At 35.4% G+C, this 19822-nt stretch overlaps 5 protein-coding genes and 1 long non-coding RNA gene across 6 annotated transcripts; 4 read left to right on the top strand and 2 right to left on the bottom strand.

Moving 5' to 3' along the window:
* The first annotated feature begins 104 nt into the window (after positions 1-104).
* LOC123867999 (vitelline membrane protein Vm26Ab-like) lies at positions 105-1210 on the top strand. Its single transcript, XM_045910339.1, has 2 exons — positions 105-142; positions 909-1210. The coding sequence occupies exons 1-2, from the start codon at positions 131-133 to the stop codon at positions 1131-1133; spliced, it is 237 nt and encodes a 78-aa protein (XP_045766295.1). The 5' UTR covers positions 105-130; the 3' UTR covers positions 1134-1210.
* Positions 1211-3289: 2079 nt separating this feature from the next.
* Positions 3290-4090, bottom strand: LOC123867998 (cuticle protein 18.6-like). The gene is made up of 2 exons (XM_045910338.1): positions 3865-4090; positions 3290-3594 (listed from the first exon to the last, which is right to left on the bottom strand). Exons 1-2 carry the CDS (start codon positions 3874-3876, stop codon positions 3367-3369), a joined length of 240 nt encoding a protein of 79 aa, XP_045766294.1. The 5' UTR covers positions 3877-4090; the 3' UTR covers positions 3290-3366.
* Positions 4091-6375: 2285 nt separating this feature from the next.
* LOC123868468 (vitelline membrane protein Vm26Ab-like) lies at positions 6376-7284 on the top strand. The gene is made up of 2 exons (XM_045911008.1): positions 6376-6525; positions 6982-7284. Exons 1-2 carry the CDS (start codon positions 6514-6516, stop codon positions 7282-7284), a joined length of 315 nt encoding a protein of 104 aa, XP_045766964.1. The 5' UTR covers positions 6376-6513.
* A 3047-nt stretch (positions 7285-10331) lies between these two features.
* On the top strand, positions 10332-11350 carry LOC123867996 (neuropeptide-like 4). Its single transcript, XM_045910335.1, has 2 exons — positions 10332-10480; positions 11037-11350. Exons 1-2 carry the CDS (start codon positions 10355-10357, stop codon positions 11235-11237), a joined length of 327 nt encoding a protein of 108 aa, XP_045766291.1. The 5' UTR covers positions 10332-10354; the 3' UTR covers positions 11238-11350.
* Positions 11351-13635: 2285 nt separating this feature from the next.
* LOC123867987 lies at positions 13636-16014 on the top strand. The gene is made up of 2 exons (XM_045910324.1): positions 13636-13699; positions 14277-16014. The coding sequence occupies exons 1-2, from the start codon at positions 13670-13672 to the stop codon at positions 14670-14672; spliced, it is 426 nt and encodes a 141-aa protein (XP_045766280.1). The 5' UTR covers positions 13636-13669; the 3' UTR covers positions 14673-16014.
* LOC123868001 lies at positions 15646-19000 on the bottom strand. Its single transcript, XR_006796544.1, has 2 exons — positions 18878-19000; positions 15646-16020 (listed from the first exon to the last, which is right to left on the bottom strand). It is a non-coding gene; the product is annotated as an uncharacterized LOC123868001 (long non-coding RNA).
* Positions 19001-19822: the final 822 nt, after the last annotated feature.

The raw sequence follows: 19822 nt of genomic DNA, 5'->3' as shown, positions 1-19822 counted from the left end.
TGCTGACACCAGCAAATGCCGTTGCCTTATCGTTGCGTTTGTCGACCTTCTGTACTTTAGTATAAAATTCACTACTGATTCTGAATTGACATCACTTAGCTGAACACTTAGCACTTGACAAGATACCAAAATGTTCAAACTGGTAAGTACTACTGCATTAATTCTTCGACCTTATGATCCCGTTACTTGACCAGACGTCTCCTTATAATATTTTGACTTCAAGTCAATCAATTTGACACTAATATCGAGTATTAAGCCGGAAAAAGAGACCATAGCTTGGCATGGTTGTTGCATTAATAATAATATTGTTGTCAGGCATAAAAACTCCCAGTCTTTAAGTTGAGAAGCTATCCTATAGCTATTATTTATGAGCAAGACATGATCATTGTAAGATCGGAGAGTGTGTCCAAAAACTTTTTGACCTGGTCTAGGTCTAGACCCGTAGTCGAAATTCCACGTACACGTAGGAAGCGATTGGTTTCCTAATTTCTAATTCGAATCGCTAGAATATAGAATACCATTACGGCTTCAGTTTTCTCTTTCACTTATAAATTATAATACCCTCAAATCAAAAATTCAAAATTCAAAATATTTTTATTCATTTAGACTTTTACAAGTTCTTTTAAATCAAAAGAGAATATCAAAATCAAAATCAAAAGAGAATCGGAAGTTTTTTGCGTTCTATCTTAGTCATCACTTACCATCAGATTTGATTGTAGCCAAGCGTTAGCGTCTATAAATTAACAAAAATGTCATGATCAAAAGACATGTTTTCAGAAAATAGCACCTAAGTCCATTAAATAAAATACTTATAATATTATTTTACAATTGTGAAATTCTTATCTACTACTCAATAATTTAATGTAATAATTTACATAATTGTATACTTATTAATATTTTTTTTGCAGTTTGTATTCGCTTGCTTCCTGGCTCTGGCCACTGCCAAGCCCCTCGTGTCTGTGGCGTACACAGCACCACTGGCAGCGTACACCGCTCCCGTAGCAGCAGCATACACCGCTCCCGTAGCAGCAGCATACACGGCACCCGTAGCGTACTCTGCGTACACCGCGCCCGTCGCCGCTTACTCTGCCTACACCTACGCCTCTCCTTACTCTGCATACTACTTCCGCTGATTTATTTACCTCAACGTTGTACCTATGCCTGTGATAGATAAATAGTCTTCTTCGAATAAATTATGTGAAGCATATTACAAATTTATTTTAATATTATCTACTCTCCATACTTTCTCGTAGCCAATAAGAATCAAAAGCAAATGCAAATATCACTGACTTAGGTATCAGTTAACTATACAGCCACACTTTTTATTCCGAAAAATCAAAGCGCTCCCACTTTTTAAAAACCTCAATCCACGTAGACGAAATCGCGGCCATTAGCTACTCGTAGTTGTCAATAAGTAAGTATGTATGTAAGTAAAACAATCAATTCAAGTAATTTGATTTCAGAGTTTCTGTATGTTTGTAAATTGAGTGATTATCATTGGAAGTCAAGTTTTGTTGGTTGTCTGACTGCTGTAATAAATTGCTTTTTAACCGAGAGAAATGGCCTGTGATACCTTTATTTTATTGAAAAAACCGGCCAAGTGCGAGTCAGACTCGCGCACCTAGGGTTCCGTACTCGGGTAATTTTTCCGACATTTTGCACGATAAATCAAAAACAAGTAGTTCACCTTTATGATATTAGTGTGAAGTGTGATTATTTGAGTTTTCGCAGGAAATCAGTTACCTAACTTTAATATTGTTTGTATGGATTCTTTCATAAATAAATAAGAAGAGGTTAAAGAAGGTTAAATCAAATATTTTTATAAGTTGGCGTTTCCGTATCTCGTATCAGTTCAACGAACTCAACGTAATAAATGTTTTGTTCGGAACAATTTGCTGGCTGTCGTCTTCTTTATTTGATTGTCACTTATGATTTATCTTCGGATCAGTTATTATATGTCTCATATATAGTGACCATCAGCTAAGTGAGTACATACGACTTGCTAGAGCTGACTTTTGCAAATCAACATTTTTAGGGTTTCATACCTCAAAAGGAAAAACGGAACCCTTATAGGATCACTTTGTTGTATGTCTGTGTGTTTATCTGTCTGTCTTAAAGGGTAAAAACCTATAGGGTACTTCCCATTGACCTAGAATCATTAAATTTGGCAGGTAGGTAGGTCTTATAGCACAAGTAAAGGAATAAATCCAAAAACCGTGAATTTGCGGTTATATCATTTAAAAAAATGTGTTTCTATTTTCAAACTAAGATAAGAATATCAAGTGGGGTATCATATGAAAAAACTTTACCTGTACCTGTATATTCTAAAACAGATTTTATTTATTTTTATCCTAGAATAGTGGCTCTTTCAAAATCAATGATTTTATGCATAATAGTTTTTGATTTGTCGTGCAAAATGTTGGAAAAATTATGCGAATACGGAACCCTCGGTGCGCGAATCTGACTCGCACTTGGCTGTTTTTGTATACAAAAGAGACTGGATAGTGTCTGGTATGGTGCTTAACTTCTTAGTTATACGAATAGTTTGTAGAATCAAGGCCTGGTCTAAAGAACTTTATATTAAGTCCCTTTAGTCTCATTAAAATCTTTTAAATAATAACTAATATATTTGTAAATAAATAAGTAATGCGTAATTACCTAGTCTACCTACCCACAACCGTGCTACAAGAAACTGACATAACCAAGAAACATCCTCACGATGTCACCAGAGGAAGATATAGAAATTGTTTGTACGAATGAACGACGAATATTCATGAAAGCAGTTTAGTTAGCATTGCTTTCAGCAGATAGAGATTTTGATTTTTATATCAGAAAGAACTGAAATTATATGATCTAGGTTCGATGGAGTCAATCCTGTTTAGCGGAACTGCACAATATTTTACAGTACCCATACCTATTATGTTGGTAGGTGCAAACCATATCAGGGTGTATTTAAATTTTTATGTTTATTTCTTTCCATAAAGTATGATTTTATTTGATACCAAACATTTAATGTAAGTAGGCAGTTAATGTCATTGTGAATTTAAATAATGATTTAATAGTACAAAATACCTATTTTATATGTGAGTCTTTTCATCCCATCATAACTTAAATGCCACAAAATTGGGTGCATGGGGTAAACCCATAGCATAAACGGCGGCCAATGGTACTGCCAATTTAAAACTATAGATATGCTGCTTTAATTTTTTATTTAATAGATAAGTTCTATTTAGTTCATATGCTACGATACACTATTTAGGACATTTGATATATAAATAATAGAAATTCGTAATATGCTTCACATAATTTATTCGAAGAAGACTATTTATCTATCACAGGCATAGGTACAACGTTGAGGTATATAAATCAGCGGAAGTAGTATGCAGAGTAAGGAGAGGCGTAGGTGTAGGCAGAGTAAGCGGCGACGGGCGCGGTGTACGCAGAGTACGCTACGGGTGCCGTGTATGCTGCTGCTACGGGAGCGGTGTATGCTGCTGCTACGGGAGCAGTGTACGCTGCCAATGGTGCTGTGTATGCAACGGGGAAGACAGCGGGCTTGGCGGCGGCGAAGGCCAAGAAGCAAGCAAAGAAGAACTGCAAGAAAAAAGGCATTGATCAACAAAATGTACATAATAATTTTATAAAGCAAGAAAAAAATATTTCAGCACATATTTTTATATTTTTTGCACAAAAAAATTTATAATATAAATAAATCTGACCACGGAAACCAAATAGCATTTAATGTAAAAAAAAGTCTCAAATTGTGTAAATAAACGGTTTTATTTCACTTTAATAAATTATTGAGAAATTATATTTTTAATGCTCATAAAAGAAAATTATTTCTTTTTTATAGCTTTAACTTACCAATTTGAACATTGTGATAGTTTTCAATAAGCAACTAGTACTTGAATGATGCCTCCCTATAATTTGTAGGCAACTTTATACTGAGTTACGAAGGTCAATTACAAGACGTCTTGACGACGAATGATAAGTAGTCACTATTTATCAATGGACGCTTAGACACGCGGAGCTTTTCCTTGTGTCCTTTCTAATGTTTACTATGTAGCTATTATTACTTTTTATCCAATAGCTTATAGCTTATGCTCGCGATTTCATTTGCGATACATAATATTATAAGTTTGGCTTATAGCACTCAGCTCGGCGGTAGCATCTATCAGTGAAAGAATTTTCACAATCGGATCTTTCGTTCTAGAGATTACCCCCTAGTTAAGTACATACATCCAAACCTACAAACTTTTTAACTTTTTATGTTGACAATGACAATTATGACAATGTTCATAATCTTCTTAGCATTTGCGATTTTTTGGTGGCGTACAGCTTAAATCATAGACTGCATCACCGCTTACCATCAAGTAGGTTTCATGGAATCGCTGTACAAAATAATAATATTATTATGATGTCGAAGCTTAAAAATATATAAAACTTTTACGGTGCCGATTTATTGCATGAAAAGAATTTTAATTCCAAAAGTATATATTTAGTAATAGGCTTAGGTTTTCTAAAATAACTATTTAATAGCGCACAATAAGATTTAAATGATCAACCCAAGCTCTCTTTGAAGGGCAGACAGCTTAGTGTCCTATATTTAGCAGAGGGCTTAAGAAACCTATGTCTGTACTATGAAGGTTAGGTACAGGTGACGCCAAACTTCTTGTTTGGTCTGAAATGCGTCAGAGGGAAGATGGCGGAGAGCGGAAGAGGACCCGCGCACTCCACGCTCGTCCCACGTATTCCGAGGTGGGGTAAAAAGGTTTATGCTTATTGTACGCTCGCAAATACGCACCTGTTGTAACTTCAGAGCAATCAAGAAGTTTGACATTAGGTGACCTTTGTATAAAAACATTTTTTATTTCAAGCATGGGTCACTTTATTTTTAACCCCCGACCCAAAAAGAGGGGTGTTATAAGTTTGACGTGTGTATCTGTGTGTCTGTGTATCTGTGTATCTGTGTATCTGTCTGTGGCATCGTAGCGCCTAAACGAATGAACCGATTTTAATTTACTTTTTTTTGTTTGAAAGGTGGCTTGATCGAGAGTGTTCTTAGTATAATCCAAAAAAATTGGTTCAGCCGTTTAAAAGTTATCAGCTATTTTCTAGTTTTCTTGTAGAAAAGAAGGTTAGATAACCCTTAGGTTCATAATATTCAAGTGTCAATGCTGTCAAGATGGACGTTGCCTAGATATACATAATTATTTATTTTAAAATGATTTGTCGGGGGTGTTGAAAATTTTTAATTTACACTTGTTAACATCAAAGATTTGCACGCTTTTTGCGTTTTGCCATAAGATGGCGCTGGACACTCGTGAATTATTATCACATCAATTGAAACCTAATAGCCCATGACTTCGTCAGCTGTATGGATTTAGGTTTTACAAAAATCCCCTCCATCCATCTCCAGAACGCAAACTACATTCGTGCCAAATTTCGACAAGTTTACTTTGTAAAAATGTAACTGACGGATACACGTACTTCGCATTTATAATTGCAGATGGCTCATGAAGCTAAGCGTCCGGATTGCAGGAAGATGACAGGTGACGTAAAAATCAAGGCTCTCAAAGTGCTCAAAGTCACTGTCACCCCCACAACACGTACCCTGTCTTACGAGTCGTTATGATAGTACCACTTATGGAAATAATTTTATGTTAATACCGTGTTGTGGTAATACATTTTTATGAACCCAAAAAGCTATGTCGCTGTCGTTTATCATTATCAAGAATCAAGATCAGTGAAACCATGAATGATCCGTATAGTTCCACATTAAACAGGCGCATTGACCTCTGAAGTGTTGCAATGCTGGCAAGTGAAGCACAGACACGCGCACGCTGACCTCTGACGCAACGCGTGCGAGCTTTGCATTCTAAAGAGGACGATTCATGCAACAGGAAGGCAACTTTAATATAATATCGTCTATAAAGCTTATTTAGTGTTTTGTAGTACTACTTTTGCAAATCAGACAGACAGTCAGACGTTAATAAAGAATAAAAAACGCATACCCCACACCTTGGTGACACCACCACCCTGTCGGATCCAGGACACGGCACGATCCGTTGAAGATAATCTTCATATTACCATAATAATCTGTTAGTATTTAACAATCGTGTTACTTCTGAACGATTTGACTTACAAATTACGATTGAGCTCCCACCATGATTTACGTTATCCCACGAAGAAAGTCCATTTAAGTAAATAACATTCACATTTTAATCCATAGAATATATGTATAATTAGTACAGCAAAACGTTGGTTAAAAATACTCGGACAAAATAAAAATTAATAAAGTCGTTGGTTCATTGTTGCATACAATGTCTCAAGACGTTTGTCTTGAATTCGGAGCAGGGTAGTCGCTCGGCGCAAGTTAGCAAACCATCAACATCATGTCGAGAATAATATCTACCCTCTTGTCAACTATTTAAGTTGGCGAGATTGCTTTTCCAACATCATTCCCTACTCTACATTGTAGAAGATCAAACCAAACAAAAACAAGCACTAAAGATGTTCAAGCAGGTAAGCAATCTAATTACAAAGATGTTACGTTAAGAAAAAAATAAAGTAGAGTATTAAATTTTTTTAACCTAAATTTTAATTAGCTTATTTATTTAAGACCCATTCTTCTGGAAACCATAATATCATGGCTGTAAATGGATTCTTATACTTGGCATCGTTCTAGAAAGATTTAAATAAATAATTTATCGCTATCAAAAGGCCTCTAGATACTATAGTTTACCGTTTACGATAGCTGATGCCCACGACTTCGTTCCCATGGATGTAGGTTTTAAAATCCCGTGGGAGCTCATCCATTTTCCGGGATAAAAAGTAGCGTATGTGTTAATCCAGGGTATAATCTATCTCCACTCCAAATTTCAGCCAAATCCGACCTGTAGTTTTTGCGTGAAAGAGTAACAAACATCCATACATGATACAAATTTTAGCGTTTATATATGTATATCATTTTTTTTGCAGATTGTTTTCGTCGCGCTCATCGCCGTCGTGGTCGCCAAGCCCGGCATCCACTCGGTAGCATACCCAGCACCATACGTAGCTGCGTACTCCGCTCCTCTCACGGCGGCATATACGGCGCCTGTTGCTGCAGCGTACACTGCTCCATTTGCAGCGTACTCTGCCCCTGTAGCTGCAGCATACACAGCCCCGGTAGCCGCAGCGTACACCGCCCCGGTAGCCGCAGCGTACACGGCCCCTGTTGCAGCAGCTTACCCTGCCCCCATCGTTGCCGCAGCGTACAAAGCCCCTGTTTTCTTGAAGTGATTGCACCTGAACTGACTCTCGGATGCCTAATTTTATGTAAATAAATCAAATAATTTTTTTACTGTATTTAGACCAATTCATTACAATATCCTACAAGTACAACACGCACTTATGTTTATTTAATATTATTAAATAGAAATTAAATATCTTATAATATTTGACTGAAACTTCAGTAAAATTAAAATGTTCATTGATCATGCTATATATTTAGTGGTAGAGGGTTATACAAGTAGTGATCTAAGCTACACGGAAATTTTGAGTAGCTAATACTACGCGAATGAAGTCGCGAACAAAAGCTGGTTTATGTGATATCGACCGTATCGGCAGTTCTTTATGCTAGAAAATATGAATTATCCACTCAATTACATATGACGGCTGGAGTCAATACAAAGTAAAAACGTATATACAACTAGCATTTACCTGCGACTTCATCCACGTGATTTAAATATTTGAAAGCCTATAACACTCGGAGATAATATACTTAGCTCAGTGAAAAAATTTCCTGAATCGGTACATTTGTTCAAGGGATTTTACCACTTAGGTACATACAAACCCACAAACTAATAAAATTTTACGTCTTGTAATATTAGTTTAGACATAGATTCTGGTATGGTAAATTAAAATAACATGCCTACTTTTTGGCGGCGTAGGTACAGTAGTATTTCCTTAGTATTACCTATAGTTCAATTGGTCTATTAGAAGTTTATTTAAAACATCAAAATAATATCGTTCATCTGTTGTATAGGTTATAGGTATAATATTCCTCCTACATCAATGGCTATAACATTTACTTAATCTGAAATCAAACAGATTGAAATGGAGCATGCTTGCATATCATAATTATATTTGGGAATGAAAGCTCTGTTGTTATTCTATTATTATCTAGGGTTGAATAATATTTGGCAGAGGCTATTTTAAGCGTCGGACAATAGAACAATGTGTAACAAACGTATGACATCATTTGAAATTATAATTTAGCATATATCTTAATATAATGTCGGACTATGGAACAAGAGCATGAAGATGACGTCGTTTTCCACCCATCAACTTATACAGTGGTAGAATTCGAAAGCTTAAACCAAGGAATTTAAAATTACATATCTACTTACGATATATGTAGTTATGAATCTAAACGAATAGAAGCTTTCCAGATCAATACATAGGCGTATGTATGCCATTAGCTGGAATCACATAGTCACGAATGAGGAATTACTTCAAGGCTTCCCACGAATATATACGTAGGTATATCTAGTCAAAAAGCGAACCTTTGCAAACTATCAAGATGAAAAAAACTGTATATCTGGGGCATGTGTTGGGATATAACTCCTTCAAACTTATCATGAGGGAAAAGTTGCCGTAAAAAGAAGTGTTGGCCGCTGGAATTGGTCTTGGCTATGCAACACCTAAGAAACATTCTAACTATTTCTTCTGCCGAAGAACAAGCGGCAGTATAAGACGCTAACTTGCAGTTTTCACTTATTTGGAAAAACACTCGAATATAAAAGAAGTTAATGGAACCTTACAATACAGATGATCTCAATTTAATTTTAAACTCAACCTTTAACACGCCTGGAACGGTCAAGAATTTTGCGATTCGTTTTCTCTATTATGTAGCGATGGCTTAAAATTTCTACAAATCCTTAATATTTGAACGTGATGGTCAAATACAAAACAGTAAAGAGTCAAAAAGTGTACAAGTACATAAATGCAAAAACTCACTGCGATTCGTTGCTCCATTGCGGCGCGATTGAAGGACAAACCCACAAACGGATATGATATGGGTAGTAAATAATTACTACCCATATTATAAATGCAAAATTGTTTGTTTGTCGGTTAGGTTAGGGAGATATTCAATGTTATTACGACATAATATATATAAGTATTATAAGTATAAGTATGTATAAGTATTATAAGTATAAGTATGTATAAGTATTACGACAAGTTAGACAAAAGATTGAGTTCATAAATAATTTACATTACAAAGTTAAATTCTATTGGCTGGCACATTACATTCTTGGCAATAATTCAGTTACAACAGCTAACCACCAACTTTTAATCCACGTCTAATTTTACTGTTTTTAATCCACGGTCAGCAGCAGTCCTTATAATATTTTAACTCTATAAAATACAATTATTTTCCTGGACATTGTCTATTTAAAATGTATTTTACAAAATTACATTTTATGTAACGTAAATACACTAAAAGACGTGCATTATGTGTATTACATTATGTTTCTGTTACGTACCTATTAGGAGCTACAGTTTGAGACAATAATATTCAAGTTCAAGGTTATCTTATGTGTGTCCTTATTGTACACAAGGATGTACATTGTACACAATTTGAATGCGACAAGAACGTCTACATCGAATGTTCTACACACAACATTAGATCCTTACATTTCGAGTATATCCTTTATACAGGAGGATGTAATAAAAGCAGTAATATTTACAAATATCACATTTAAAAAGACTTGTTCCGACACACAGCCTACATAGCTGAGATAAGAAAGTTGAAATTTTGACAGTAGGTTTTTTTCATAAAGTATGCACTCACTCTAGTCCTATCTGTAAACTGTTTTAGTTTAATTTGTTTGATATAAAGTATAATTTAGGATACATATAGGTTCATTGTCGGAGGCACGTCGATGAACACTTTAAAGGTTCCTGCTGAAAATCAGCGCTGCACCTTGCCGCGGCTTCGTGCTGAGTGGGGAACCTTTTTTGTCTCAAAATTTTAAAAGATTTGTTAACAATTTTTTTTTACCTAAAAAGTGCATAATACGGCGTTTTGTAAATAAGACTCTACTAATTCAAAAGATTTAGTCCATTTTAGTTTCCTCGGCATCTTCTTTATAAAAATTTTACATATTTTCATTAATATTAGATTAGTGGAAAAAGTTGGACGCTCGAGAACCTTAGCTCTCTGTCAACCTTAGGAAGTTATCAGGGACATATTGTGGGAACATTCATAATTTTTAAAATTACAATAGATTTTCTATCATCCTGTATACTGTATGCAATGTAAGTGTATTCGTAACACGCGCAAGTCCTGATCGCGTGTCCTTGTGGCATGTACGTAGGCACCGAAACGATGCCAATACGGGGGTCACCACTGACCCTTATATATTGTCTGGATTCATCACCACTGTCAGTGTTCAACGGACAATCAAAACAATCTACCAAAATGTTCAAGTTTGTAAGTATTAGAGTTTCATTTTTATTTTATTCACATAGTCTCATTAACAAGCCATAACGCAGCTCAGTTTAGATAAAGTGAATTTTTATTTTTATTGTGACAAGGAGTGATCTAATTAATTTTTAAAGCCGAATGTTTTGTTCTGTTTGTTCTTCTTGTTTTGATAGGTCAAGCCTGGATTGGATTTCAGTGTTTTATAAATATTTCATTTAAATTTTTTCTTCTAATCTAATAAAAGGAAAAGCTGACTGACTGACTAACTGATCTATTGAGGCACATCATATTTAACAAACACTAATGATACAAATTAATTTGTAATTTTAGATTTTGACTGCTTTGCAAAAGTTTAGTGTTTAGCTTTAATTAACATCTATTATATTATTAGTAAATTTTTTTAAATACAAACGTACCTACGTCAAAAATAATAATATTTTATCCTTTTTCCCCGTGGTCATTCATTATCGCGCATATATTGATTTTAACATCCAAAAAATATTAATTTTAAATTAAATAGATTTCGTGATAATCTAATAAATATTCTGTTTTTCATTTACAGTTGATCTTCTTCGCTCTCATGGCTTTCGCCGTGGCAAAGCCCCTGGTGTACACCGCGCCCCTGACTGCGGCGTACAGCGCGTACCCCGCCCCTGTCGCTGCGGCGTATACCGCGCCCGTCGCGTACTCTGCGTACAGCGCGTACTCCCCCGTCGCTTACTCCGCCTACACTTACGCTTCCCCGTACTCTTACTACCTTTGAGTAACTATTACGAAATCTTGATACCTGTTATGAAAGTGATGTGTTAAAAGGATCTGATGTATTTATTATTTATTTTTAGTGCGTCAATAAAATCAATTGTCTATTAAACTACTGTTTTTATTTTTCACTATTTATTTGGAAAACTATTCAGCATTTTGCAACTACAGCGCGTACGTACCTTGTCCGGTGCCCCTGTCGCTGTACACCGCGCCCGTCGCTTACTCCGATACGCTTCTCCGTAGGTACTTATTATCTTTGAGAGACTATGACAAAATCTTGATATCTGTTATGAAAGTAATGTTTAAAAATATCTCTGAAATATAAAACACGGTCATGCCTAATTTTAAAATACGCTTTGATTTCTAATTTATTTTATTATGCTCACCCGACTTCATACATTAAGTGTAGTAACAAAAATTCTTTTTTTACATTATAGTAGTTTTAGAAGTCAGTTTTTTTTAATCTTTTTAATTTTAAGCTTTTTAATGGAAGTAGTCATTGCTTGGTACCTAGAATATCAATTCATCAGCAAAACTTTCCAAATCCGCATGACTTAGGAGTTCAGTACCTCGCAGCATCAGGATTGAAGAGTTGGGACTTGGAATTCAATAACAAAGTAATTTCCTTTTAATATATTTGCTCGCCTTTGATATTACTATAAAAAACTATTGAAAATATATTGGAATAAACAGACCACAACGAATTCTTTATAGGTCATATAATTTTATTCATCCAAAAGTCTTAGCCGGGGTCTCCTGCTTGCGAGAAAAGTGTATAGATGTAAGTGTATACATCTACCACACTTTGTCATAGATAATAATTAATATAGTCAAGCATATTTTAATTATGAGTAGCTAGGTAGGTAACACACTGATTTGTTACCGTTACTAGACAGCCTTCGGAGGTAAATGACAATTACCATACATTAATACAACAATGTATTAAAAACTGTAAGGAACGTCAAGAATTCATAATAATTACATTTATGGTCTACCTGTATCAATATTTATGATCTCAATTACTTACAACGTGCCTTAACCAATTACATTTAATAAAGATTTGCTCTATTTCCATAATCAAATACTATTTTCTTTACGATTAAAACGTACTATGTAGTCTTGGGACAAAACAAGCATAAAAAATCACGTAAATTTTTTTAATCACACAGTTATGGCACTCGTGTTAAATTTCAATACTTTACACTGTAACTGAATAAAAAGCCGTGATAAGAAGCTAGTGGTAATGAAGCGAATAAAATAATTAGTGGTTAACGTCCATCTCCTAACAAGAGGTCGAATACTTTGCGCAAAAATGGCCAAGCCCTTCTGTCATCAGGTGAGATAGTTAACCACAGTAAAATGTCAAATTTTCTTAGCCTTAGTAACTCTCCACGAGAGAGGCATACTTGCGCCGGTTACTGCTTTTAGCAATTTTCGCTGCAGCTTTCGGTCCTGACACTGCCTTCTTGATATGACACGGTGCTAATATTATGTAGTTCAACGCACGCTGCGTCTCATTTAAAAGCCCGTCCCCGTACGCAGGGAACCAGTGTCAATCTATCAAGATCTCCTGCCATCATCCTGACTAACCCATGCCGCACCAGCTCTGTGGGCGCAGAAATATCTAGGTACGAGTATGTCTTCGGCTTTTTTTTTTATATAATAGGTAATTTTATGGAAAGCCTTTCCGGCTTGCGTTTTCCCGTCAGCTAAAATACTGGTAAGTACCTTCAAAAGAAGAGCGAATAGACACCTTCTAAGCAGGCGTATTCTTTTCCTTAGGCTGCATCATCCATACTAATATTATAAATGCGAAAGTGTGTCTGTCTGTCTGTCTGCTACGTTTTCACGGCCCAACCGCTGAACCGATTTTGATGAAATTTGGTACAGACATGGGCTACATCCCGGAGAAGGACATAGGCTACTTTTTATCCCGGAAAATCAAAGAGTTCCTGCGGGATTTAAAAAACCGAAATCCAGGCGGGCGAAGCCGCGGGCATCCTCTAGTCACATATCATTTGGTGTGATTGCAGTCAAGCGCAAATCTATGTAATTAGTTAAGAAAGTTATCTACGAATGCAAACTGATTTTTCCATTGGTGTAGTTCCGGGATGTGTCTACTATGCTATATTGAAATATTCGTTAGCCTTTGTATATTTTCAAGTGCATTGTATACAAGATGTAACGTCACATTAAAAAAAATGTAAGTATCGAGACATTTTTAACTTAACTCTTGTAATAATTTATTCTTTTGTTTTCGTAAAAACCATTCAAAAGAGCCTTGGCAATTATTTTAGAAGTGGCGATTCTTTCACACTTATACACAAATCTTTCGGTCACTTTGTTTCTATTTGGAGTGTTCTAAATAAAAAGGCTACCATATTTGTGTCATATTCAGTTGTTCGTCAAGTCAGTAGTAGAAAACAAGTGAACATGTTACCAAATATGAAGTTAATATTATTGGTAAGCGTTTATTTTTACCCGACTGCGGCAACGCCAAAAGGAAGGGTTATGATTTTAGTCTACATATGTAGCCTGTATATATGTATGTTTGTATCCAGATTCTGTGTGTTCCACTGTAGAGCCTACACTATTACGCCGATTTTGATGAATGAGATGTCAATTGATTCGTTGTAAAGGTCTGTTGTAGCCTATGTCACCATAGGCTACATTTTATATGAAAAAATTGACCTAACGAATGTTACATCAAAAAAAGCGGGGGTCTCCAAAAATTTTTTTTGCTATTGCATCGAGTGGGTTTTTAAATGAAAGAGGAGAAATTTTTGAGTTCATGAATATAAATATACTACAACATTAAAATATACTAAGCGACTGAAAAACTAATTTACTATAATATTTCAGCGTTTATTGAGACGATCGCAGTCGGGTTTTTGTTTTCAACTTTATTGTGTATCAGATTGCTATTTATTTTGTAATTCTTTATTATATTACATTGTAGGTAGATAACTTTTTACTCGTTAGATAGGTATGTAGTAATCATTATTATTCTGCGTAATCAGATTTATATTTTCCTTGACAGGTATCCATCTTGGCACTATCATTAACTGTAAAAGCAGAACCCGCTGTCATATACAGTGGACTAGTGCCATCACCGTTAACTTCTGCTGCCCTGGTAGCACCAGGCCCAACTCCGCTTGTTGCTCCAGTCGCCCCTTTACCCCCCTTATCCCCAATATCGACTACAGTCCAATACAGTCCAATATCCTCATATAGTCCTATCTCTCCATATAGTCCAATATCTCCATATAGTCCACTGGCCTCATATTCAGTTGGCCCAATATTATCGGATTATAGATATAGCTACAGTTCGTCTTACCAAGATTATTTACCTATAGTTAATTCAGCATTAACTCTACCATATAGTAGTTATAGTCTCCCTTACGCTTATTCTGCGGACTGGTTTTATCGCAAGTAAACGAAGATATACAAACGAAATTTATAATGACTTGTGTAACTATAAAGCTGGACCATTGATAGTAATTATTATTATTATTATATAAGTAGGTATTTATTTTGTTGTTGTTTAAGGGTTAATTGAATAATATAATTAATAAAATAAATTGGATCAAGTTTGGTCTCTAACACAACATTGTAGAGTTATTTTATTATCCTTAATAACCGTGAGTTTGTTTAGGAGATAGGTCTATAATAATATTATGAGACAGATGTCACATGTTACTTAACTTGTTTTGGTGAATTTACGTTCTCACTGCACAAAATCGTGTAAATTCTTTGACATAATATTTCAAGATTTATATGAAGGCTATGACCAACAAATTCCATTTCAACAAATTACCATACAAAAATTTAAACGCAGTTCAATATTGTATGACAATGTTTTGTCAATGTAAAGTCATGGTGCAACGCCTTGTAATGAAATAATGGTTTGATAATGAAATCAGTGATGTGCCTAAGGATTTTCTCAAGATAAACTAACAATAAATTTATTATAATTTAATTTATGATAAGCGACGATGACCTCGTGGTTAAGACGTTGGGCCTTCTGTTCAGGGTATCGAGGTTCAGTCTCGGGATGGCTTTCGAACAAAAGCTTTCGGATTTACAAGTAGGCAAGTACGGCTAATAAAATTAAAAATATCAGTGGCTTTGACGGTGAAGGAAAACATCGTTAGGGAACCTGGACACCTGAGAATTCTCCATGAAGTTCTCAAAGGTATATGATATCTGCTAAGCCTAATAATAATAACATGAAATGAACTTTTCTCATTCTGACAGGAGACCCGTGCTCAGTAACGAGCCGGTAATGAATTGATATGATGATGGTGATGATGAATTTGATTTATGTAGATTCCTATGTATCCGTACAAATAAGAGTCATGGCGCATCATATCTAATGAAAGATTCTCAAAATGAATAAAACGAAAAAGTATGCGAAAAAATTTATTTACACGTAAAGCATATCGATACCAATTTCTAGCAAATGTCTGAGTATTTAAAGCCACATCTTAACTTGTAAATGACAACATTTAAGAATATTCTTTAAAATGAATTTCAGGATAAAGACGGAAGATATGTAAATAATTGTGTCATTTAACAAGCTCGAGTTGTAGTTTTATAGGGCGGTGTTAACGAAGGTAATATCCTGCATTGTAGGCGTATGGGAATGCAGCTGCGGCGTAGGGTGCGTAGGCAGCGGCGGCGTAGGGGTAAGCAGCTGGGTACGCGCCGGCAGTGTAGGCCCACACTTGGGGCTCAGGTTTGGGGAGGGCGAAAGCCACAGCCACAATGGCGAGGAAGGTAAACTGAAATAAAAAAGAAAAACTGTAAAATTCTGCTATTTACACATCATGCAATCTAAGGGTCTGTTCCACTACCGCTAGGTACCCAAGCTTTATCTAGTGACAGAAGAGCTGGCTCATTTTTTGCGCAACGAATCAGCCTGACTGTCCAGCGCGGAAATGCAGCCAGTATTCTTGGCACTATTCCACGCGGGCATGATGTGTTCAGTAAACTACATAAAGCTATTTTTAAGTTTTAATCTAACGGATAAATTTGACATTTTGACAGATTTCCATTCCCAGATACAATAACTGTCATAATGACTTTATTCGTTAGTTTGTCTGGAAGATGTGAAACATGTCCTAAGTCCGTCTTAAGTAGACTCTGATTTTAAATAGATCTGCAACTAAAGAGCTTTTATCCTGGTGAATATCCCCTACGTTATTTTGAAATCTAAAATCCACTAAGAAGTGGAAAAATCTTGTCTTGATTAAGAATCTAATAAACTTTTTTAAGGAAATCAGTACATAAAAATAATGAGGCACCTTGCTTTACAGTGGTTTAGATGATATTTTTAATTGTAATTTTACACTTACATTCATTTTAAAATTTAGTTTTAAACGTTTGAATTGTAATTATATTTCCTCGTTAAATATTTTATTTGTCTTTTATTTATAAATTTTTATGTCTATTATATTGTAAAAGTAAATATTGAAAAACCTGAATTAGTTAACGTTTCATTAACCCCCTAACTTAAAGCGATACGCCTGGTCTATAAGTATAAAGGCTGTTTTACGCCGAAGCAACAACGTGCGACAATGGAGTCGCTACAAATGGAAACATTACTTTTGCGACCATAAGCAGCATGTGGTATGCTATTTTATGCCAAGTAAATATCGGTCTGTAGAATTAATAATAATAATAATATTAACTTTATTTCCACATGTTTTTTTTTTAAACCACACACATATTTATTTAACTAGACTAGAAACTGGAATATAACAGTACGACATTCTGTCGACGACTTTTGCTATATTTTAAATTATTGTATCACGCGGTCTGCGGTATGGCTGCCAAGTCGCAATATGTTGCTCTGGCGTGAACGAAGCTTAATAAACAAAGAGAGGAAGACTCGTGCCTGAACATTGAATAACAGGATTATTTGATTTACAGAAATCTGTAAAGTGAACGAAGTTTATTGTATTAAGTACTAGCTGATACCCGCGACTTCGTTCGCGTGGATGTAGGTTTTTTGGAATTCCCTCGGAAACTCTTTGATTTTCCGGGAAAAAAAGTAGCCTATGTGCTAATCCAGGGTATAATCTATCTCCATTCTAAATTTCAGCCCAATTCGTCCAGTAGTTTTTGCGTGAAGGAGTAACAAACACACACACACACACACACACACACACACACACACACACACACACACACACACACACACACACACACACGCACACACACGCACACACACACACACACACACACACACACACACACACACACACACACACACACACACACACACACACACACTCTTACAAACTTTCCCCTTTATAATATTAGAGTGTGATCATCATATTCTAATGACTTTGATTATTATAATAGGTATTAGGCAACAGAGGTTGGAACTACCGGAGTTAAGAAAATCGTTAAAACATTGTTTGACATATTTAAACAAAACTATTAATTACTCTCCTTTCCCTTTCAAGTAACCAAAGTTGGCACTTTCTAAGAATAGTCACGATGGTAGTGAAACGTTAATAGTGTAAAGTTTGAAAGTAACAACCCTTCTTGATCATTGAGCTATTCTGAGGCTGTACGATGAGACTTTAGCAGTACAACTTTAAACGACACAAATATTTAGCTGGTTGCCCCAAACCGTTTCCGATAAAATGACCTTGCCACGGATAACAAATCAATCCTAAAATTCCTATTTTTCCACTATAAGGTGTGGAACTCTTAATAAGGCTAGCAAATTGTGAAGTAAAAGTCATGTTAACTCGGTTATACCAAGATTCTAACCTTCGCCATGGAGCAGGTTAAGGACCGCACATAATACATGTAATTTCAACTGTAAACTCTTACATAGGCTAACTCGTAGATATCTTAAATATTTATATAACGTTCTTAATACATAATTGAATTTCTCTCTGAGTCGAGATACCTATGAAGAATTTTCCATTTGTACTTTTTCAACTTTGGTATTGAATACTAACCTATTAAAGTTCGTATCCTAGCAGAATAAACGTGTCAGGTTATATACGTTGTGGATTCAGTACTTGAGTTTCGTTTAATTTAAAAAATATCTAGGGATTCCTTACGAGTTTGTCAAGCTTTTCCAAGTTATTAAACCGGCTCTAGACCTGTTGACTCCCTTAGTGATAAACTCAACAAAAAAGCTAATTTAAAAATGCCTCGTCTCGGTATCGTATCCTTATAAGTGACGACGGCAACCGTTTTTTTTTTCTGAAAACTGATAATTTTCCGACTACTGCCGACTTTAGATGTTGAGAGGTGGAGTCGATCTGTAAGCTAAGTTTTAATAGAATAAATTTATGCCTCGTTTCTATGCCGTAGCTATAACTCTTTCATATAAATATTTATATTTTAAAGTAGCTTATACCCGCGACTTCATCTGTGGACAACACAAATTTCAAACCCCTATTTTGTCCCTTTAGGGGTTGAATTTCCAAAAATCGTTTCTTACCGGATACCTACATCGTAATAGCTATCTGTACTTAGGTACCTATGTCTTTCGGTTCGATCCGTCCAGTAGTTTGAGCTTGATCAGTCAGACAGACAGGTTTCTTTTTTTATGTATATAAATATTGAGGTTTTTATTTTATTTTTATAGAGTTTAAATAAATGATTGCTTACCAGTCTGAAGAACATTGTAATAGTTTCGCTTGGAAGAGTTTTCACAAGTGATATCTATCGAACAAATGCTCTGGTTTATATACTATAACTCCGACCACGCCTCAATCACTTGTCTTGTTAATCCTTAATAAAAACCGTCCTTGATCTTCAAAGTAGTAATGTATTCTATGTAGTACTTGTACATATTATTATGTGAGTAATTGACATCCGTATCAAGTAACTCACCTTATCATGTAGGTATGGCTACACAGAGCGATGTAATCGCATGAGCGACCAAAATCTTAATTTTTTTAACAGGTATGATGCCAATAGGGATAACGACTACTAGTCAAATCAGTGACTTTTTATCAAACATCAAAACGCTCGCTTAGGAAGGGAGCTTGTGTGAAATTCACAGATGTGACGTCATAGACAAACTATACATAGATTTTGGAAGACCCTCTATTTAATAATTCCTAAGAAATAATTTATTTTTGACATAGGCATCATCCCATACGCAATTTAACTTCTCTTTCCGCATTAGGTACATTGTGTTATTTAGGCACATTGTACAGAATTCTTTAGATTTCAGTGTTTTTGAAAAGATTTCATAGGTACTTAAATTTCATAGGTTACAAAATATGACACGCAAGATCTACGGAGACATGGAGGACTTGCGTATCTCCGCAGAACACCAATGCGCTATGCAGTAATAAAAACGTGTGACAGATTTTCAGTACTGAATAAGAATTGTACTTTAAAGTAAAAAAAAAAAAAGATACCGACGAATTGAAAACCTCCTCTTTTGTTGGAAGTCGGTTAAAAACTTTATTATCAACAAGTGTAAATTAAAAATTTATAACACCCCCGACAAGTGAAGTTACAGTAACTAGAAAAGACCGAAAAGACCTGATAACTTTCAAACAGCTGAATCGATTTTCTTGGACTATTCCGCGCCTACGATCC

This window comes from Maniola jurtina, chromosome 9 (assembly GCF_905333055.1).
Source record: "Maniola jurtina chromosome 9, ilManJurt1.1, whole genome shotgun sequence".
Lineage (NCBI taxonomy): Eukaryota > Metazoa > Arthropoda > Insecta > Lepidoptera > Nymphalidae > Maniola > Maniola jurtina.
This window is presented reverse-complemented; position numbering and strand designations above follow the sequence as displayed.